Source organism: Girardinichthys multiradiatus, chromosome 22, assembly GCF_021462225.1.
Source record: "Girardinichthys multiradiatus isolate DD_20200921_A chromosome 22, DD_fGirMul_XY1, whole genome shotgun sequence".
Classification (NCBI taxonomy): Eukaryota; Metazoa; Chordata; class Actinopteri; order Cyprinodontiformes; family Goodeidae; genus Girardinichthys; species Girardinichthys multiradiatus.
In genome coordinates, this window is record NC_061814.1 from 37,290,022 (window position 1) to 37,312,941 (window position 22,920).

Genomic DNA, 22,920 nt, shown 5'->3' on the forward strand with positions numbered 1-22,920 from the left:
CAACATTGGCATAGTCACCATTTGACTTTCTCATGCTTCACTCTCATCTAAACCTCAATTATCACAGGAGGATGCCAGACGTCATGCTGTAAATGAATTTCATATCCGATCCATCATAGCCTCTAAAAACATTAATGAACATCATTTTCTGCTGCGATCATAATCGATCTATGATATGCTTTTAATCCATGATGGCTGACCTCCTTGCTCTTTCTCAGGCTTTGCGGTGAATCTCCAGGTGATCCTTGCCAACCCACGGGCGCTGTTCAAGAGGCGGGGCTCCCAGCCAGGGATGCAGGAATCAGACTTCCTGAAGCAGATCACCAAGGTTTCCGAGCTGGAGCCCAAGGCAAACAACTGCACACGGGTCAGTAACCTCTGTTGCTGTGGCAACAGACTTTGAAAAGCACTTTTAAACTTGATGTATTAATGCAGGTCAGGAATCCTCATGCTGGCTGAGGTTCATGATGGAGTCAAAAAGCCATGTTGTCACAGAGTTTGGTGAACATTCCTCCAATAGGCAGATAAAGAGGACACCTTTTCATAAATTGTATTAATTATGTATATTACATAGAAATTAAAGAATATTTCTATGTAACGTATGTTTGCAGAAGCCTGTGTTTTACCTGAAGCATCAGTTATTATTACTGCTGTTGGATTCTCGAATAAGTGTCCGTCCTCATCAGGTAGCAGGAGAGGAATAAGTAGCTGAGGGCCTTGAACTCTTTTATTGTATTCAGTCTGCTAATTTATTGAACAGAGTGTTTCATTTGGACAGCTTTACTGTTTCATGTGTGCTAATATGATGTTAGCTGAACATTTGGTGCCAAAATTCAATCACAAAGTGTTTTTGTTATAACCTTTTTGATCTAATAAAGCTCTTTGCTGTAAATGAGTCAGCATCTGATCGCTCTTTTCAGTCATCTTGTAGCAATGTGAAAAACGGAAGGCAGAAACAACACTGGTGCCACTGCCAGAACTTCAGGTTTAACAATCCCATGCATGTGTCTGTATGGCTGCAGTCATAACAATGGCAGCAGTAACCAACCGGCATCTCTCCCCACTATTGACAGCACGAGTCATGCTATGAGCTACTTGCAGAGTCTAAACATAGACCTGCACTGGCTGAATTGGACTGAAATGGCACTGGGGCTCCATCAATTCTTGTTGTGCGCTCAGACAGCTTGGATCGATGCAGTTCATCTGAAGTCACCACAGGCCCTGTTGGCACTTGGCTTTATAAGGCCACTCATCCTCTTGACAGTCATCACAGAGCAGACTTAGAGGATTGTTTGTGAGAAATGGATCCCATTATGGTTTTTTCTTTCAAGCAACAAATGAGCCAAATGTGGTGGCTGCCTGCTGCTGCTGAAAATGTGTGCTGAAGCTAGGATATTAAAGAAAATGCTAGATTTTCATGATTCTTGATTGTTTATTTTAAGTCTTACTTCATATCCAAAGTAATAGCTAGCATTTTTACATAATCTTACTGATTTAAAAGAAAATTACATCCATGCCATTTCTGTTAAAAGGTTTGTCCTCAGGACCAAATACAAAGACAGTTACTGATCACAGCCCTCTAAATGTGGGTTCAAGTGGTCTTGATTTACAGAAATACATCTCTAAATGATTGTGACCCAGCGGATCTGTGTTTTTTTGTCATTACCATTAATTTAAAATCGACTTTACAGCTGCTTTTCATTAATTATTAGATTTATTTGATGTTATTTCTTCCTCAGCCATATTACATATCTTACACTCTAATACCACAGCTATAACCATACAGCTATTATTGCAATACGTTTTATGCTTTCAGAGCAAAGATGCATCAATAATGCAGGCAAGCTATGTTTTGTCCGTTAAGGAGGCATTTTGATAATCATTCATTCAGAATTCAGCTTCTAGGGGCTCGGTTACAGATTTAAAAGAAACGGGCTCACCTGGCTGCTGTTTTCTTGTCACGAGTCGGATTGAAGCAACCATTTTTTTATTTGTTAGGAGTTTCTGTGCCTGAAAAACCAAGAAGAACTTACAATTCCAGATTCAGTCCAGCATCAAAGTAGGCAGGCCACATTGATGTTATAGTTAACTGTATGACCTTCAATGGTCGAGAGTTTTGGTGGTTGGTGCATGGAGGTGTGTATGCAAGTGTGTGTGTGTGGGTGTGTGCGCGTGTGTGTGCGTGCATGTCTCTCTAACGTGTGTTCAGTCAGGGATCAATCCCTCACATTGTGACGCATTGTGTGGATGGGTTACGTGAGTTAATGATTCAGTTTATGACTGGGAGTGTGTGCGGGTGAGCAAATGTATAGAAATAAGTGTTTGTATTGTACGTGCTCAAGAGTGGACTGACATCTGTTACATCTGTATGGAAGTAAAATAATCTCATTTGAATCAGACATGTTTTAGATATTGAATTTATAACAGTGAATTTTTTATCCAGAAATTTGCCTGCAAATGTGTTGCTGCTTCTTCCGGTCATTTCAAAACAAGAGCATCTGCGGACAGGGTTGGGGCACTAGCTGTCATCAGGTCAGGTTTTTTTTTCATCTAATGGAACTGAGTGAAATGTTTGACTGACCTGATGATAGCTAGTGCCCCAACCCTGTCCGCAGATGCTCTTGTTTTGAAGTGACCGGAAGAAGCAGCAACACATTTGCGGGCGAATTTTTGCAGGTGAATTTCTGCAGGTGAATTTCTGCAGGTGAATTTTTTCAGGCAAATTCTTGCAGGTGAATTTTTGCTGGCAAATTTTAAGTCCAAAAAATAAATTCATGTACATAATTGCACAGGATAAAAATTCAGTGTTATAAATTCATTGTCTAAAAAATGTCTGATTCTAATGAGACTATTTTACTTCCATACACATTTCAGAAAGTCAAGCGTGGTGGTGGAAGTGTCACGGCCTGTGGCTGCTTTGCACCTCCAAGACCTGGATGATTTCTGTAACCATGAATTTTGCTCTCCAGCAGAAAAATCTCAAGCAGATGGAGACAGATGGCTGTGTTCAAAAACCCTCCAATGTGGCTGAACTTGGAAAAAGTCTGCAAAAAAGAGTGGACCAAAATTCCTCCATAGAGATGTAAAAGACTGATTTCCAGTAATAATTATCCCATTTGTTTTTCCCAAATATATAATGTATATGGTATATCTTGTACTGTTTCCACAAATAGAGTAAATGCTTCAAAAATCCAAAGTATGCTTCAAACTATTAGAACTGCTAGCTTGCTCTTACTTGAGCTGGAATTTCTACAGTTGTCATTTATTGCAATATGGAGGCTTAAAGGGTGATTCTGGTCAGAGAGTGACAGGAGAAGGGCAGGGAGAATATCATCCTGTGGACAGATTCTGACTCCAGCCACCTGCAGCAGCTGGTTCTCCGCCTGCTGCAGGTGGTCAGTGTGGCCACTTCACTGTGTATGTGTAGAACAGCTGAACCACAGCTAACAAAACAGAACAAAATGTGCAGGAGTAGCTGGTTTAAGAGAGGATCAGGGTTCACCAACCTGTTTCTGTCTCCATCTTGCCTTACCAACACCTTTCCTTTCCCAAATCTGCAAGAGGCTGCTGTTTTCACCAGATAGCACCAAACGGAAAAATCCAAATTTCCTGGTTCACCGTATGCGAGTAGGTCACACTGTAGCTCTGCAATTTCCTGTGTGGTTACAAGTAAACGTTTCCTGCTGGGAACAGAATAAAGACCCCCAGAGCTACTGGATCATCATTTCCAGCTGGCTGCTGCTGCTGAAAGCATCAGCATCATGGATGCCATGCTGCTGATACAAGCTAATACAGGCTAATAACAGAACGAGTCATTATCACACAGGAGGGCAGCATTTATCATTTCACAGATACAAAAGCACATCATTTGTGTAATTATTTAGGATAACATCTCTGATCATTATTTATTCAGATGGCCCAGCAGAACCACTGATTCTGAATCTTGTCCCAGCCAAAATAACAAATTATTTTACCTCATTCTGTCAGTTTTTAATGTCTATACACTTAATCCGTTAACATAACATCCATCAGTCATGTGTTAAAATATGCTATGTGGTACTTCCATTGATCAATAAAATACAATGAAATGTTCTATTAATATTAATAGACAGTTTGTGTCTCTGTCTAGGAGCCAGATTTTGCTCTGTGTTACAGTTGTGTTGTTCGTTAACTCTTCAACGTTCCTTTCTTTAATAACTGGGGATTTCTTTTCACAAATTTTCTGGATGGATGGATGGATGGATGGATGGATGGATGGATGGATGGATGGATGGATGGATGGATGGATGGATGGATGGATGGATGATACAAACCACCTAAGGATTTGCCAGTTTTGAAAACAAATGCTCTCTTGTTGCTTAACTTGTCCTTCTACCACTTGATTATCGTTTTTTCATGAAACCTCCAGAGATGTTTGAGCAAGCGCCTGTGGCTTTTTTCAGTCAGCACATCTATTTATATATGCTTAAGATGATAAATCAAATGAAAGGTTATGCTACAGATGATGACAAAATCTGAAGTTGTAGTTACTCTGCATTTTGCATATAAAAGAAGCAAGAAACAAAAGATCTAAATCAAGATTTTTCCATACTTATCCAGACCTTAAAACAGTTTTTTAAAATCAAATTTCATATTTTAACACAGTTTCCAAGCAATAGGAACCTTGACAAGGCTTCATGCCAATAACAATCCATGACTCAATTTCTTGAATTTAGGAGCCTTTTATGCCTAAATGATTTATAAATCAGTTACACGTATTAACAAAATAAAAAGTATTAACAAACAACACATATTAACAATATAAGAACAGAAAAACAGAGAGTAACAGAAAAAGTTTAAAAGTTCAGAAAAAGTTTTTGGTAAAATAAATAAAACCTGAGGAAATGAGAACTGACTCAGGATTTTTGGACAGTACTGTGTACCTGCTGTTACATAATTTAATAAACAGAGATAAAAATGTTAAAGTATAGCTTCAGGAAACCTCCTCTGATACAGCCCTCCAGGATACAAGGTTTCAAGCTTTCAGAGTGAACATTTCTGTGAAGTCACTTCTGAAGTGAAGATTAGTTCAGTCGCTGTCTGAACTCTGTTTCAGCTGCTTGATTGCAATAATGTGGCGCTGAATCCCGGTTACCTGCAGCTACAAAACTTTAGCTCCAGGATGTTTCTGCTCTGAGCTGCATATCCAGGATCAGATCAGAGCCTTTAGCCTGACCTTGACGATGTTAGGCAGTGATGCTCATCTGACGGCCAGGTCTGTCTCCGGGAGACGGCTGACAAGAGCCGTGATGTAGTTAGAGCAGGACAGTAATGGCACTAGACAGCAGTGACAGGACAAGAAAGGAGAGGGGCAGGCAGGAACAGATGGAGACAGATGATCCCACAGGAAGGACAGGAAATCGAGAGGTGCAGAAGTTTGTGCAGGGAAGAGAGGACAGAGAGGAAGGAGATAAGGAAAAGTAAAAAGACAGCTGAAGGAAAAAGTGGAGTGAAATTCTGCTGCTATGGGCTGAAAGACTACACTGCTGTTTGTTTCTCAGTTTGCAGCTAAACTTCATTTTAATTCCACTAAGCTAAATGGATCTGTGGCCACCAGTTGGTCGGGTTTGGGCGATCTGATCCTCAAAGCAGCTTGAGTGCATTTTCAAATTACAGATTAGATGTGTTTAATGTCTCAGGCCTTTAAGGGATATTTTACTTTATTGTAACTGAGGACAGGAGACTGAAAGCATTTTGTGGCTGAATCAGCAGTGATCACCCACGTTTAAAAAAATGCTTCTATTAAGAGACGTTGCGTGGCATACTAATTGAAAACTCTCTGATACGGGTACATTTCCAAATTAAATCAATTCTGCAAAGAAGAGAGGGCCAGAATTCCTCCACAGCAATGTAAAAGACCGGCTGCCAGTTGTTGCCACCAGTGGACGTAAAACTAGTTATTAATATTAGGCGGCAATTATTATTTTTAACATAGGTCCAAGTTATAATTATCTTATATTAAAATGTATCAATGATCTGAAAGATTTAAGTGTAGAAAAAAAGCAAAAACAGAGGAAATTTGTAAGCTTCAAATAGTTTTTCGCCCCACTGTTCAAGAGTAAGATTGAAGCTGCAAGTGCAATTTACCAGAATGTATGTCATCTTGAGAGGAAAAGGTTTTTCCTACAAAATCCTCCTTTGATGGGAAGTAAAAAGAGTGTCCTCTTTGCAAAAAAATGTCCGAGCTTTTTGTCTCCATGTCGCCTGAAGGTCTGAAGAGAAAGGGAGAGCAGGAGGGAAATGAGAGGTAAAAACGAGAGCAAAGCTAGGAGAAGAAAAGTGAATGTGATGAGTGGAGGAAGAAAGAGCAACGTGTGTGTGTGCGTGTGTGTGTGTGTGTGTGTGTGTGTGTGTGTGTGTGTGTGTGTGGGTGTGTGTGTGTGTGTGTGGGTGGGTGGGTGTGTGTTTGTGTGTGTGTGTGTGTGTGTGTGTGCAGGACGTTAGACCAGCGAGGTCTGACTGCAGAATCAGTGTGCAGACCCAATCACCGTTTCCTCCCACAGCGCTTTGGTAGCTGCTACATTAGCCTCATTAGAAATGCAAAGCAGGCCAATTAGGAGCAGAGTGTGCAGGAAGTGACACGTTCCACCTGACGAAGCCCACAGAACAGACAACATCAGTGTCCAAAGCCTGCAATAAATCACGCCTGTGTAAATCTCTGCACACTTTTATAGACTTCTTAGTTTTAGCTCAGAAAAAAAAGGGGGAAACTGCAGATTTTCATTTGAATCCAGTCTGAGTGAAATTCAGGAACACGTCAATCCACTGCGGCGTTTTCTCACCAATGTATTGCTGTGAAAACAGTTGCAAACAAGTGTAGTTAGTTTTTAGTTTGATCCATTTCAGGAGGTGTCAGACTGTTTCCCACTGGTGGATTCCTTCTGAGCACCAGATTCAACAGAAGGATACAATGCAGTCTGCGCTGTGCCTCTTTCATTTGACAGATCCGGAGTTTCATCATGGCGTCAGGGAGAGGGAGAATCGCTAATTTAAAAAATCATTCTCAGAGAAAAAAATATACAGCCATTCTCTGGGGGAATATATTAACTTCATGCCGATGCCAGACATCTTTCTGTCTCCTCAGGTGTGTCTCAGTAATATTAGCACTGAAACATGTCATTGTGGGAGATTTGGATCTTTCTGCCTGAAAGTCAGACTCTTTCTATACTTTGATCTCATAAAACTGTGGACACAGGAGGAATTTGGTTTCTCAGTGAACACAAAGATACAGATTTGAGAAATTATTGTAAAACAATCACTATTCTATTATCACACGTGTGTTGGGTCCAGTTCTGGTCAATGATCAGGCATAAAATGATGACTGCTAAGGGTGACGCTAATAACACTGATTATCTCTTTATTAACACTGAGTATCTCTTCTGTCACCTGTTAGTGGAGGAGATTTATCAGGCAGCGACAATTTGATCTCAAAGTTGACGTGTTAGAAGCAAGAAAAATTGGCAAGGTTAAGGATTTGAGTGGCCAGTATTTGTTAAAAGTGGTCTAAGAAAGGAACAATGATGAAACGGCGACAGGGTCATGGCCAAAGCTCACTGATATCATGGCCTGAGTGGCCCAGTGAGGTCAGATCCAATCAACCGTAACTCAAATTATTGACAAGGTTAATGCTGTTATTGTTAGAAAAATGTCAGGATACACAGTGCATCACATTTTGTTTTAAATGGGGGATGCATAACTGCGGAATAGTCAGGGTCCACCACCAAATGCTCCAACAGTGTGCCTTTTAGGGCATAGCATGTTCTGTAGCAGTGGAGTGTGCAACCCATTTACGGAAGGATACTGCATGTGTTCCCCTTCTCTCCAACCCACTTCCTGTCTGGCTTGTTTGGAAACAATAACAAAAATAAAAGCCAGAAAAAATCAATCTGCATGTTGGTGCACCTCAGCCGGGAGTGTATTATTTTTGTTATTATAAAAAAATGAATAAAAAACACATTCAGTTAAAACAAAATGTTTCCATACACTGTATAAAAAGACACAATATTTTATTCTTTTTTTCTAATGTTATTCCCACTTTCTAACATAAAATCAGGTTGAACATTTACCATTTCAGATCAGTTAGGATTACCAAAGTATTTATATTTGCTAAATGTCAGAATAATGAGAGCGAATATTACTTTAAAGTCTGGATATTACCTACACTATGATTACTATGCTTTTAAACCATTGCTAAAGCCCAGCTGATGATGCTGTGCCTTTGTAAATGTCTGATTTGGTCTGAGTTATTTTGGAACCATATTTGTAGATGTGTTTTAAGGCATAACTCAAACACACTGCTTCCTTGTGTCATGAAAATAATTGAAATCAACGAAGACATCAGGAAGAGCATTCTGGATCTCCACAAGCCTGATTCATGCTTTGGTATAATTTCCAGATGCCTAAAAGAGCCCGCTTCATCTGCTCAAACAATTATAGGCAAGCCTGAACAACATGGAAATGTTCAAGAAGGAGATGGGTTCTGTAAACCAGAGATAAACATGCAAAATGTGTGAATTAACCATCCCAACTGTGAAGTACGAGGGTGGTTGCATCATGTTGTGGGGGTGCTGAGCTGCAAGAGGGACAGGTGCCACTCACAAAATAAAGGGCATTGTAATGAAACATCATGTAGAAATATTGACACAATATCTCAAGACATCAGCCAGAAGGTTAAACCTTTGACCCAGGTGACCTACAAACCCGACTCAGTTACCCTGGTTCTGTCAGGAGGAATGGGCCAAAATTCCAGTGAGAAACTCAGTAAGAAGAGTATGGCAAGAAACACAAAACGTTGCCCCCATTCATACTTTTTAAAAGCAATTTTTTCAAATACCAAACAAATGTAACTGACTTTAATTACAGTTATTAAAATAACTCTCATTATTTTTGTATTTAGCAAATAGGAAATTTAGTAAAAGTTTAATGTCAGACAGTGAGAAAATAAAAGGTTATGTGTTTTGAAGCGAATGTAAATATCTAGTTTCAGATGTAAATCAATACTGGACTAGGAGCAGTGAACACGTTTAACAGAATGAGGTGCCATTTACTGCAAATATGGGTCATATCTGTTTATGAAAACAGACGTTTAGGTGAAAATCTGAAAGTTTGATTCATTACAGTGACTCAGAATTGATGTCATTGAACAAAAAAGGTTGGATTTAAGCAGGCACCCAAAGGTGTCAAAAGACCTTCAGATGTATTATGGACTTCAGGTTATGAGGTCTTTTCCAATCATTTACAGTCTGTAATTCCTTTAAACTTCTTATTATAAAAGCGTATAAAACAGATTTGAACAGACAATAGAAAAGGACAATAAAAAGCAAACATTGGGCTTTTGGTTGTTAACTGTTTTATGATTCTCTCTGAGCATTGTGGTTGATTTTGTTTTATTACCATATAAGTTTGCCACTTGCCCTGTTTGACTGGTTGTTCTTATTTATGGTAAACATGAAATAACAGCAGGTGAAACACATATATAGATTAATTCTACAAGGAGTGTTTTATTTCTGTTGATTTTGATAGTTATGCTTTGCAGCAAAAGAAAAACCCACATTTCTGCATCTCAGGAAACTGAAATATTATATAACATTTAAAAATATGTTGTAGACATGCTGGCCTACTGAAAGTTATGTCCATGTACTGTGCAGTACACTCCTCTTGTATGAATTACTGCATCTGTGCGGTGTGGCATGGAGGTGCTCAGCGTGTGACACTGCTGCAATGTTAAGGAAGCCCAGGTTGCTTTGATAGTGGCCTTCAGCTGGCCTGCATTGTTGGCTCTGGTTTTTCTCATCCTTCTCATGACACTACTCCATTATCTTTCTGGTTAAGGTATGTGAGAAAAGCTTTACTTTAGTGCCCTCCAAACTCTTAAATAGGCTTAGTTTAACCATTCCCTCACAGCTCCAGTAATCCCTTTTGTGTGCATCATTTTTTACCACACTTTTTCCTTGCATTCAACTTTCCATTGATGTGCCTGGATGGAGCACTCTAAACAGCCAGCATATTTAGTAATGATCCTTTGTGGGTTATCCTCCTTATAGGGGCCATCACTGACTGTCTGCTGGACAAATGTCTGGTTAGCAATCTTGCCAATGAAAGCGTAGGCCGTACAAAACATTTCTGTGTTCAAAATATTTTTTCCTTGGTTTTATATAATGAAGTTTTCTAACTAACTGGATTTTGGGTTTTTATTAACTATAAGTCATAATCATCAAAGGTAATAGGAATACACCAGAAATACATCAATTTGTGTGTGAGGAATATACACAAGTTTCACTTTACTCAATGAATTCAGTTACTGAAATAAACTCTTCAATGATATTCTAATTTATTAAGATGCACATGTATGCTGTTAAACCAGAAAGATGTTCAACCTATTTCTTCTCGGTTATTTCAACATTTTCTCATTGCCTTTTTTTATATCTCTTGTAGGTGCTGGTTTGGCACACTCGCACAGAGAAACCACACCTCGCAAATGAGCCCAAACTTAAAAAGGACAGCGTCGACATTGAGGTTTGATTGCAGCCGTGCGTCACACGTCAGCTGGAAGTGAGCAACAGCGATCTGCTTTCTGTCCTGAACGGGTGGACAGAATCTGTTGGGTGGACAAAGACTCTGAGGGTCTGCATGATTCATGACTCTTTGCTGTCCATCTGAATGTTGCTGTGGGAGAACTGGACTCATTTAAAAGAAGGGGAACATCTTGGATCATTCGTTTTCTTCCATCCACATCCTGCTGATGTAAACACAAACAAATAAATGTAGAACATTGTGCTGCTGAACTGAGAAGTGCCACGTGTGTCCCTTTGATTCATTGTCTTGTCAAACTAACCGTGGGATGATGATATAAAAAGGTATTTCAGATCATTTGTGACTGCTTATTTTACGACTGTGATTGTGGAAAGCTGGCGTTTTCTGTTTTTGAAGCACATGTTAATAAAATATGCTCAGTGACACCCCCTGGAGAATGAGTAATCACTACTCTGGGAAAATGTTCACTCAGTTGTTTTGATTCAGAACAAATACACACAAATAACACAAAATCATTTTTATTTAACAGCTGAGCCTTCTGGAAAATATTTATCACCATACGTACTTTGGAATGATTAAAAGTAGACAATGTCCATCTGTAGGGACAATAACAATCTGCATTACCTCTTCCACCTACCATCACTAACTGGAAATGTGCTGCTTTTCTTCAGCCAACCATCTTCATGTTATATTAGGATGACAACAAACAACGTACCACCATCCTTTCCTGTAGATTCAGGACTCATCACTAAAAAGTCAATTTTCATCTAGTCAACCTCCAACCTTGTTTTCTTCTGTTTCGGTGTTATGATGGTTCTAGTTCATCTAAAATGACTTTGGAGTTTGGTTTAAACTAACAGAGCTAGTTGTATGCTAGGTCTGTTAGTCTTGCAGTTCCTGTGGACATGCTGCATGTGTAAATTCCTGGCTGGAACTGGAGCACATTAAAAAGTCTGAATTCCCACCAGAAAACGTTCTCTCAATCCTCCCAAGTTTAATATGGCTGCCGCACATTTAAAACAAAGTCACATTTGCAGTAATAGGAACTTCTTTGCAATTCTGATTTTTTGAGTCTGATTAAATCAGTGACAAACAAAAACAGCACAAACTGTTTCATGTTGTGTTCAAATGTATAAATGCAGAGAGATACATTTTATTTGGCTCGTATAGCTAATATAAGAATTGGCACTGTACAGAAAATCCTTCTGGACTTCTACAACAGGAACATGGTTAAGTTTCTGTATTCAATGACGTTCCCAGAGCCAAGTTCTGAATTCTGAAGCAAATGTAATGAAGCATTTTCCATACTTATCCAGACCTGGCAAACATTTAAATCAAACAGCTTTTGTTTTTTCCAAACCATGCAGGACCTTGAATTTCTAACTAAATTTCCATCGGATGGTAGCAAAGGGAACCATCTCTAGTAACCTTAATTTTATCAAATCCCAACTGTCTCAAAGTGAGTGAGTGAGTGCATTTATTCCAATTTATGCCTGTTTTTTTAATTCTCCATCACACTACTCTGCAATTATAATTTTGAGTTAAAAGCTTCTCTTTATAGGGAAGTTAAAAAAAACAGTTTTATAAAAGGCAAAAACATACTTACTGCAAAAAGTAGTTAAATAGGATCAATACAAGGTGCTATAAATAGACTGGTTCTTTCATTAGTCAAGTGTTTACCACCAACATCTTCTAAGTCTTAGAGGGGCCTGGATGTTTGAAGTTTCTATAGGAAGTAAAAACAGAAAGAGATTTATGGTTCAAGAGCCTTTATTCAAATTGACCCTCTTGAAATTTAAAAGAACAAACAAGGAGCAAACAAAATTCAGCTGTAGAGTCAAAGGTCATCAGACAGAAACAAACACAGAACTCTTCCATTATATTGTTTATATTCACAGAATTCACAGTTTCTCTGTACTAGGCACCAGAAATCTTAACTGCACCGTAAATAAACCTGGAGGACTTTAATTTTATTGAAATGTTCACATGTCCACAGTTATTGCATGGCAGAAACGGACAGGAATCTGCATGTGCCTATTCTGTATGTACTGTACATCTTGGCTTTATAGATAATGATAGGACCCATCCAAGAGTTTCATATAGGTCCTTCTTTTCCAACCAATGTTCAGTCCAGCTCCCCAAAAACTCTCATTGTTCATCCAGGTTTATTTGTCACAAATTGATTTTTTTTTGTGCCGTACACGACAAAGCACCACAATAAAGATGGCAGAGGGCAGAATGATCACTTATGATGTCCTGTACTGGAGGATAAAACACTGAGTGTCACACTGGTCCTGAATATCAGAAACGTGGCAGCTGGAACAGCTGGATGTCAGTTGACAGATGATTGTCAGACTGCTTCTTGGCAACCATCTAAAAGGCAGGACCACAACACAGCAGGAGATTCACTCTCTGATCTGTAAATTAGGGTACAGAAATATTAAACAGCCTTGATTTGTAGCAGCGTTTGAATTTGCTGCAAGGAGTGTGTTGGGAAATGGCTCATTTCAACAACAACAAATTTCAACATCACAGATGAAGTAACCGGAAACACCCAGATGACCTGTGGACCGCTTAGCAGTTACTGCGGCTTAAAGGGTATTCACACTTTTAGAAGGTTTAAATGAACCAGCAGTTTAGGAAACAGAGGTGCAACAATAGGTCTGCAGGTAGAGAATGTCTGCTATGAGAATTCATGCCCTCCATACTGGGTGAAGATCATTGTTAGAGAAAAAATCAGCCAGAGCAGGGATGATCTTTGCATGGTCTTTGTGATGTGTTTCGGGGTGTATTAAGAGCTCATTGGGCTCTTAATACACCCCTGTATTGGGCTGTACAAAACTTTTGTGGTGGCAGCATACATGATACATGATTCACCAGTGCTGGCTACACTGACCTAATGCTCCAAGTGGATCATTGCAGCAGTCTGGACAGGGCTACTGCAACAGGCATCTCTCCAACTCTCATTATAAACGACAGGATTGTACCACGAGGTTTAAAAGAGCAATGCAATGTTAACAGCCCCAAAACCTGTGACATACAGCACCTTGCAAGATTAGTCACACCTCACAAACCTTTTCATATTTGTTCACCTTACATCTTCAGACTGCTACGCATAATACAGCAATGTTTTGGCAGACCAAAGTAGTGGGTAATTATGAAGTGGGACGAAAAGGATACATGATTTTCAACATTTATTTACTCCACACAAAAAAATATAAGAAATGTTTGTGTTTCTGCATTCATGTTCAGGCCCCCTCAGTCAACACTTTGTAGAACCACATTCTGATGCAGTTACAGCTGCAAGTCTTCAGGGATATTCTTTGCAAGCTAGCTTAAGCTCAGTCAGATTGAATGGAGAGCATCACTGAATATTAATTTTCAAGTCCCAGAACTGGATTTAGTTCTGGACTTTGACTGGGCCATTTGAACACATAACTATACTTTGTTTTAAACCATTCAATTGTAACTCTGGGTGCATATTTAGGGTTGTTGCCCTTCTGGAAGGTTGAACCACCGCCCCAGTCTCAAGTCTTTTGTAACCTTTCCTTCCAGTATTGCCCTGCATTTAGCTTTGTTTGTCTTCAACCAGGAGTGTCAGAGTAATGGCGCACATTATTTTGCTGCTGTTTCATAATTATGCACTACTTTGAGTCAGTCTATCACATAAAATCATATAAAATAGAATTAAGTTGGCAGTTGTAATATGAATATGTTTAAGGGGTGTGCATACTTTTCGAAGGCTCTATATACAGGAAGATTACAGTGCGCCATGTATAGCAGTGCCGTTTATGGTGAAATACAACATAGGATGGTGCATTATGCAAGTATTAATAGTATAGTAGGACCATGCTTGCTACAAATTTCCAAATTTGACACAACCCAGTACGATTCTAAAAATGTCTGTGGGTCATAGAGATCGGAGCGAGGGACTTCAACCTTTGTACAGGTGGTGCAAGAAAAATGATTAGCCCCACTCAGCTGACAATAAATTACGTAAATGATTATGATGAAAACTCTTGAACTCAAATGCAGGTACAGTGTGTTACTGTTTGAAACACAGCGGTACAGGGAGGAGTCAGGTTATATGTTCAAGAACTAGACTATAAACAGCCAGACTCAGTGACTGAAGCACAAAAAGCACCTTTTAATATTTTATCTATGCAACAAATGTGAAATATGTGAGTGAGATTTAGAGCTGCTGGTAGAAAATACTGGACAGCCTGCCTAGCAATTACCCTCCTTTTCAGTTTTTAAGTTAAATTACAATCTAGGGGAAAAGAAGGTTCCCGTTATTGTCAATACAGGCACTGGAGAAAGTGGAAAGCCCCTTCATTCAGAAGCTTGAAGCACGCTCCCAGCAGTCGTTTTCTGACTTTATTAGTTTCTTGCAACATTGTGGAGGAAATCTGGTGTGATTCATGAGGTTTGTAGGGATTCATTTCTGCACCTCTTGGTTCTTTTCTTTCCAGCCAGTTTGGGCCGAGTTTCAACTCATGGACTCAATGCCTCACATTTGACTCTAGAATGCTTTGGTATACAGGCAAGTTCCTGTTTGACTTATACAAGTGTCCTAGGTTCTATGATTGCCAAAAAATCCCATATCATCACCCCTTCACCACGGTGCTAGACAGTGAGGCCTTCCCTGTGCAGCTTAAAACTTAAATCTTAAACCGGGTTGACCAACTTCAGGGTCGCCAATGTTGGACATATTAATCCGCCAATGTTAATGAGTGGTCATCAGATCTCTTGAAAGACCAACAGTTAATCACAGAAGTAGGAAAAAAGTACATCCCATGTTCTTCAGCTCGTAGAACTACCTTTAGCAGCAATGACCTGAAGCAGGAGATTTCAGATGTCCTTCATCAGTCTCATCATCATTCTGGAGGACTCTTCGAGTCAGTGACTGCAAGGTTCTCAGGTCCTGTGGCTAATTAATAATTTACCCCTCAACCACTGTGCTTCATAGCTGGTATGATGTATTTGTGCTGATATGCTGTGTTTGGTTTCCTTCAACCATGTTGCGGTTTAACAAGCTAAACAGCTCATCTGTCCAAAACATGTTAGCCCCTTTTGTAGTTATGTTTAACATACAGTAGCTTTCCTCAGAGTTGCTAAAGTGAAAATCAAACTCAGTATTAAAGGACTGGTGATCTGTTCATGTGTCTTGTTGTTTTCTGCTCCACTATAAATTAACTGATATATTTGGGCCTTGGAGGATTTCCAGCCCTGCAACTGGAAACTGACCGCTATATAATCAGTGCAAACAGAGCCTGCAGTGGTTGTAATATTGCTTCACTTGAATGTTGTAGGGGCTTTTTTATTAGGGAAATGTTTACAATCTGTAACCTTCAGTGCAAAATAATTTCTAATGTATAAAACCTCACAAGAGGCACAGTCCACACCTAATTTACCCACACGGAGGGTCACATTATGAATGAATTAAACAGGGTTGTCAGGGTTTACTTTTTTTTAAAGCGCTCTGAAACGCAGGAGTTTTCCTTATGTTTTCATAGATTTTCATAGAAATACAGTACTGCTCAGACAAGTATCTGCTATGTGCTTCTGTTCGCTCCACAGAGAGGGTCAGGGGAGAGAGGGGAGAGGTCACATTGCAGAGGAAAGGGTGAGATGGGAAGCATAGACCAACAACAAGATATCCATATCTACTGTAGGTACTGAACCACGATTCATTAACTCTACGTTTCTGCAATTATAGAGGCTTATGTTAGCGTTGACTTAGCAGTTTCCTGCTTGTTACTCTGTTTTGTCTTTTTTCAGACAATACCAACAAAAGGAGAGAGATCAGAGGAGGAAAAGTTTTAAAGATGGGGAACACACAGCTGGCGGGCTTTCTTTCTTTTTTTTAGTTGTTAAATCATCATAAGTAGTCATACAGGACAATTAATGCGTCTATCTGACTTATTGCCAGATTTCCTCCTCTGGCAGGACCACCTCATCCTCTGGACTCTGTCCATGTTACTTCCACAGCTGAGTGCTGAGGGTCTGACCCGAAGCTGGTGCCGGAGATGTGGACAAACCGGTCGTAGGGGCGCCTGTCACCGGTTCTCCACCACTCAAAGCCATGTTGGACATCTGCTGTGTCATCTGAGTGGGACGAAACGTAGGGCGTTAAATTTCTTTATTCACTAGAGCAAACAGAGGTTGTTATTACACCAGAAGCAGGTTGACTCCTTTCCCAATTTGGTATGGACTGAACAAGGGCTGGTATGAGTAAGTAAAAATTACCACAATATACAAATATTAAGCCAAAATTTAAGACCAAAATGTATAAAATATACTAATCACTTTTATTCAGAAATTATACATATTATTATGAATATAAAGTATATTAAATGTCTTTGTTATTTGGATTTTAATTTAAATAAACAGAGACATATGGGTGGGTGTGTAGAAAGTGTGTTAAAATCTGGGTCAGCTGTTTTATAAACTCATGATAATGATTTATGAATACGTTTTTCAGCTAAATATATTATAAAAGTTGGCTGTTTTGAAAGACTTTTTTTTTTTTAAAGATATTTTTTCGGCACTAGTGGCCTTTATTTTTTTGACAGTAGGCAGACAGGAAAGAGGGGTAGAGAGAGGGGCAGACATTCGGCAAATGTCGCCGGGTCCAGGACTCGAACCCGGGACGGCCACTTTGAGGACTGCAGCCTCTGCATATGGTTGCGTGCTTAACCCCTACACCATCAGCACCGCGCCCAAAAGACTTTTTAACACATGTACACAATGGTGGGCAAAACATGCTGTAAACATCTTTTGAGATTAGTAGACGTTTCATGTAAACATGCTTATTACACAGAATATTTTGTCTTTTTGCCATTCTGCGCTTTATAAGGTAACACTGAGTCTGACAAGCTCACATTAGCTGGTTAATTTACCAGGTTATTGGGTGAATTAGCTAGCCTCCACTCTGCCGCTTGACAGGCATGCAAACTTTGGAAATTTCTCTGGCATTTGTTAAAGGAGTTTAACCCGTAAATGTGGTATAACTTGAGAACAAGGTTTTTATACAGATACAGTTTCAAAAACCTGAAATTGTCCCTGATTCCATTCCAACGGCTCAAAGAACCGTCATCGATATGCTGTAGAAATTTCTGGATTGACCAAAGTGTCCTCTGACTGTATGGAGCATAGAATACAGCAGTGCGCCCCTTCCCCACGTGTTGCTGTGCACTGCCGGTCAACTAACTGAAAGAAAGCTACCACACTTTCTCTTTGGTTAGAGGAAAGACAATTTTGGCGGTGTGGGAATATCTACAGCTCTGCAAAAATGTAGAGAATCAAAGCATAAAAACCAAAGAAGCGCCACCCATCACTCTTGATAATGCTGTTTTAAACCTACAGTTGGCAAGCTACAAGAAGCATGTCTGTTAATCAGCTGACTGCAGGTTCTACCTGAGCAGATAGCCTGACTAATTAAACAGCTAACATCAGCTTGCTGTACTTGTGTTACTACATAAAGATCAGTTGGTAAAAATGTGTAATAATTTGCCCTATGGGCACTGGAATGGATGTTTATTCTAAATAACTATCTATGTCAGTCAGTCAGTCATCTTCTACCGCTTCTTCCATAGTGGGCCTATATTTATAACTAAATAACTAAATAAATTAAAAAATAGATGTAATAAAGTCTTTTTTTAGCCACATTAGATGAATCAAATTCACCTGCAAGGCATCACAGTGCTCCACAACACATAAATCTTAATTTTTACTTTTCTGTTTAAAATAACTAAGATGTAATTATGTTGTAATGTAAATTTTTGTGTTATTATTGTAAAACTGCGGTATATTTACTGAGGATCATCAAACTTAAAGCAGCCCATACCTACCCCCTATTCAACCCTGCCCTCCTCCCACCTTTGTCTCTAACATCAATGTCCCCCCCCCCCCCCCTCCATAAAATATCCACCTAACATCCACCTTCCATTACGTCTTATCTATTATGAATGCGCCATGGTGCAGCCCTGCTCACTTATCAGGTCATCTGGGAGCTGTAGGTGATTTTGTGTGTGTGTTTGTGAGGGATAATCTACTTATGTGTTTTGTCTGAGGAAGTACACACAAATATCCACCCCTTGACGCATACCTGTACTCTTGTACGTGTAGTTTTGTGACAACTATACGTGTTTCTGTGCTGCTTCATCACAAAGGTGAGCATGCTGGTCAGAGAAAGCAAGTAAGAAATCTCTGTTTTGGCAGAGCTTTTGTCAAACCGCTGCACTATAAGTTTATGTAATCAAGATTTTAGCTGAGGCATTATTTACCAACAGCAGACTCTAAACTTGCTGAATATCTGCCATCTTTCATTAGGACACAAAGTGGACTGAAATGTTGCCAGTTAAATAATCCCTGCAGAATTAAGTAGGAATGTCATTTATTACTCTGAAAGTCTTTTTATAGGAGGCACATTATATAAATAATGTGCCTCCTTTTTATTCCACAACTCTAACTAAACATATGTCTCATTACAGCAGGCAATAAGGAGCTTCTCAAATTTAGTTTTTGTCAGTCTGTTTTAGGTTATCTTCTTTTCACAGCTGCCAACTCAGACAGCTCACTTCCAGCTAATGGACGGCAACCGGCTCTTTATCCAAGCCACTGAAGGATCTGATATAAATCCTCACTCCATGCTGACAGTCAGACAGTTTATCGTGCCAGTTTTAAATTGTCATTACTAAGATTATAACATTACTGTCATAAAAGGGTTTTAGTGTGGACCAAAGTGCAGACAAGAGCTGGTTTTAGCTTAATTTCCAGAGGTTTTCAAAAGAAACCAAACAAGGCACTGCAGATACAAACAAAGTCCTGATCCAAAAACTTACAAGAGGTTCTGCAAAAAACTCAGCACGAATACGTGGGTTGAGAACGGGGTATGACAAACACAAGGAACCAGCAACAAACAATGACACAAAACCAACTAATATACTGAGGGATAACAAAGGCAGATAATCAGAGAAAACAGGGAACAGGTGACAAGGAGGCAGGGAAGCAGAAGGAACAGGTGAAACAAATACAAAGGCTGAGGATGGGCAAAGTAACTAATAAACAATAAACAGAAACACAGACCAAGCAAACCTATAGACAAAGATAAATAATCAAATGGGGAATAAGAAAACTAGAATAATCATGACTAAAGTAAACAGAGAAACTAGAGGGAACATAGGAACAATAATAACAACCTAAGAACAAACAAAGAACCCATAAAGAAAACCTGAATACAAAAGTAAACAAACCTAACTACACTGACTGAAATAACTGGAAAGGAAACAGAAAATAAACTAGTAAACAAGAAGAGTCCAAAGGAACAAATAATAAAACACAATCAAACACAAAGATACTAAAGAGAAATAAAACTAGAGAATCCAGGGAAGACCAAGAACTATAATAATTACAATAATAATAAACCGTACAAAGTCGTAAGAAAACAACCATAAAAGAACTTAAGAAGTAAACACTAGGAGGTGGAAGAGGGAGAAAAGAAAACATGATACAAAAACCAAAAGAGAAACATCTAAGCAAAAGGTAAACAAACACAAAGCCATAAACAAAGTCCAAAAATGTCACTCCGTGACAATTACCACTGCTGCACCCAGCTAGTATTGTCTTGTTAAACAATTTCCCCATGCTGACTATCTCCTACCTGTTGCTGAATGTTAGGGTGGAACATAAACTGTTCTGAGATCAAGAATGTAACATTTTAGTCAGCTTTCCAATATAAAACATATATCCTTACTAATATTTGGTTAAATGCCCCTTAGCAAGCTTCCCCTCAACCACAGCCTCGAAGTTAAGGTCAGCACTGCAAGTTAGCCTGCTTTATCCAATCCAAATCCAGTCTGAATTTGTTTGGGATTATTGTCCTGTTGGAACACGCCATGATGTCCAAGTTTCAACCATCAGTTAGGGGTAGCGACCAGCATTAATCATCTAGCTGTCAATTTGAGGTGAAGTTGAAGAATTTAAAAGAAGTCCTCCAAGTTCATCGCTCTATCCACTTTGTGCAATGCACCACTACCAGAAAACAACCTCACAGCATGATGCTACCACCACCACCACGCTTGACTGTTTTCTGAGGTTTGAAAGCCACATCCTGACTCCAAACATGCTTCTTGGCCATACAGCTCATTTTTGTCTTGTCTGACTATAACACTTTTCCTCAGAAGACATTTGATTTATCCATGTGAGCACCTGCAAACTTCAGTCAGCTTGGTCGGTCCTCTCTTAGTGCAAATTGATACTTCTTGGGTTTTTCGAAAACATGCTAACCAGTTTCTCTGTATCTGAGTGTAACTTGACCTGCTAACACCAAAATGTAGCTTGGTTCACATGGTTAAAAGTTGGACACATTTTGGTGGTACAAAATAGACACATCAAGACTGGTTTTGGAACAGCTACAGTAGACTACTATTTAGTTTTTGGAAATCACAAATCTCAACCTTATTGAAAATATGTGGACAGGGAAGTATTTTTCTGGCCAGAAAACCAACCATTTTAAATCAACTGAAACACTTCTGTTTAAAAGAGTCAACTATGCATTAGAGGAAACATTACATTAATGCACAGTTTCTCAATGCTTTTATGGCTCGGCCCAACTGTAGTAATCAAAATATTTTTTGACTCTAAAGGTCAAAACAATAGTGTAAAAATCTACCATACTGTGGTCAAGATAAGGTATCACACCGTATTATGTGTTTTTCTGGTAAAAGATTTGCAGAGTGCAGCACACAATGCCACATTATAATGTCTAATAATAGGAAAAAGGACAAAAATTAGACTACAATTTTATGTTTTTAATTAAACAGGAGCCTCAACTGGATACATAAAGGTTAAAACAGCAGATTGGAGCCACTACTATGGAGTGGCTGAGGAGAAGTCCACCCCACACTGAGCTTCACAGAACAGGGAGGACAACATTACACAGCGCCATACATCACCTGCTAGGACAAGCATGGCCGAGCTGTGACACTGGATTTATGAGATTTAAGCTACTAAAAACAGCAAAGGTGTGCTTCCTAAGTCCACCACCAGACAGAGAAAAACGAGTGTCCTGAGTGTTACCTGGCTCATATTCCATTGTCCCTGCTGCTGCTGTCCCTGCGGCATGCTGTATACGTTCTGTCCTTGGTTATGTGGCATCCCTCCTGGTTGCTGCATGCCCAAGTAGACTCCATTCGGCAGAGTCATGCCAGACATCACCGGACCCCCACCCATCGCTGTCGTGGGTGGGACATTGAACGGCATCTGAGGCTGGCCCATGTACGCCCCTGCTGGAGCAAACAACATGAACACATACACGAGTGTGACCACCTCTATAAAAGCAGCAGTTATTGCAGTTTGCTGCTCTGGAGCAAGCAGGTGTCTAAGCTTAATGCCAAAGTAGAAAGATATCAGCAGTGACCTCAGTGAACATGTTAAATGCTATAACTGTAAACCTAGAAAGACACTGAAAGATCTGGCTGGTTTAGAGGGGTTCTCACTAAAAATAATAATGCAGCATGTATGTTTGCAAATTTGTACCTGAATGATGTTGGGACCCAAGGGTTACAACATTAAAGGCCCGTAAGAACTTTTCTGGAACTTTTAAAATAAATCACATTTACCTACTTTCAGCTCAGCCCAGGAAGAGGAGTCAGAGCTGAATCTCTAAACAAAAGCACTATCCCTACTTCCGCTCATTCTCAATCCAGCTGTGAGCACCACAGTTAATGGGGGAGACAAGCGCGTCAGCTGAAGGCCTTTAAACCCACGGGCAAGGTTAAGGCTTCTGCTTTGAAGAATCCTTTCTGAGGCTACAAAGGCAACAAGAAAGCCCCTGTCCCTAACTAAAGCGGTTTTCACCAAGTAAACACCAGTAAGAATCATTTATCCAGAAAGGTTGTTGGTTCCATTTAAAATATTTCCTTAAATATTATTTTAATATTCCCTTAATATTTGCACTAAATTAAGGCAGCAAATTAAACACCATTGAGAATAAAGTCACCCAGAAGGTTGGTTTTATTCAGCAAATCATTCTTTGAAATATTATTTTTTAATTATAATGTTTTATTAAAATAATGTTTTACCTGATCTTGCATTGTAAATGGTTGTTTGAAGGTATACTAATTATTGTCTAAGCTAGTTCCTAATAACCTAATTTCCAGATTTTTCAAGATAATCCTTGGTTTTCAAACATAAATAACATTGAATGCATCACTTTATTGGCCATTGTTTTTAACAATCTTTGATTCACTTGTTCATGTTGTATATAGTTCATCGGTCTTCCTTATTCTTTCATTTTGCTTGGTAGTTTTCGTTGGCTTGTTCTTGGATAGTAAAGACTTTGTT

General features: G+C 39.4%; 2 protein-coding genes across 5 annotated transcripts in view; one reads left to right on the plus strand and one right to left on the minus strand.

Moving 5' to 3' along the window:
• b3gat2 (beta-1,3-glucuronyltransferase 2 (glucuronosyltransferase S)) overlaps positions 1–10,997 on the plus strand; it is a 61,483-nt gene extending 50,486 nt beyond the window's left edge. Inside the window, exons 3-4 of the mRNA XM_047351537.1 lie at positions 219–367; positions 10,474–10,997. Of these exons, the coding sequence (XP_047207493.1) occupies positions 219–367; positions 10,474–10,560 (236 nt within the window). The 3' untranslated portion in view covers positions 10,561–10,997. The remainder of the gene's footprint in view (positions 1–218; positions 368–10,473) is intronic.
• Positions 10,998–12,324: 1,327 nt separating this feature from the next.
• smap1 (small ArfGAP 1) overlaps positions 12,325–22,920 on the minus strand; it is a 92,933-nt gene continuing 82,337 nt past the window's right edge. For 2 of the 4 annotated variants that reach the window (XM_047351536.1, XM_047351535.1), the window contains exons 10-11: positions 21,655–21,860; positions 12,325–16,680 (exon numbers count right to left, since the gene is read on the minus strand). In XM_047351536.1, the coding sequence (XP_047207492.1) occupies positions 16,552–16,680; positions 21,655–21,860 (335 nt within the window). In that variant the 3' untranslated portion in view covers positions 12,325–16,551. Of the gene's footprint in view, positions 16,681–21,654; positions 21,864–22,920 lie in introns of all 4 variants that reach the window. The other 2 variants (XM_047351534.1, XM_047351533.1) reach the window with 1 other exon arrangement.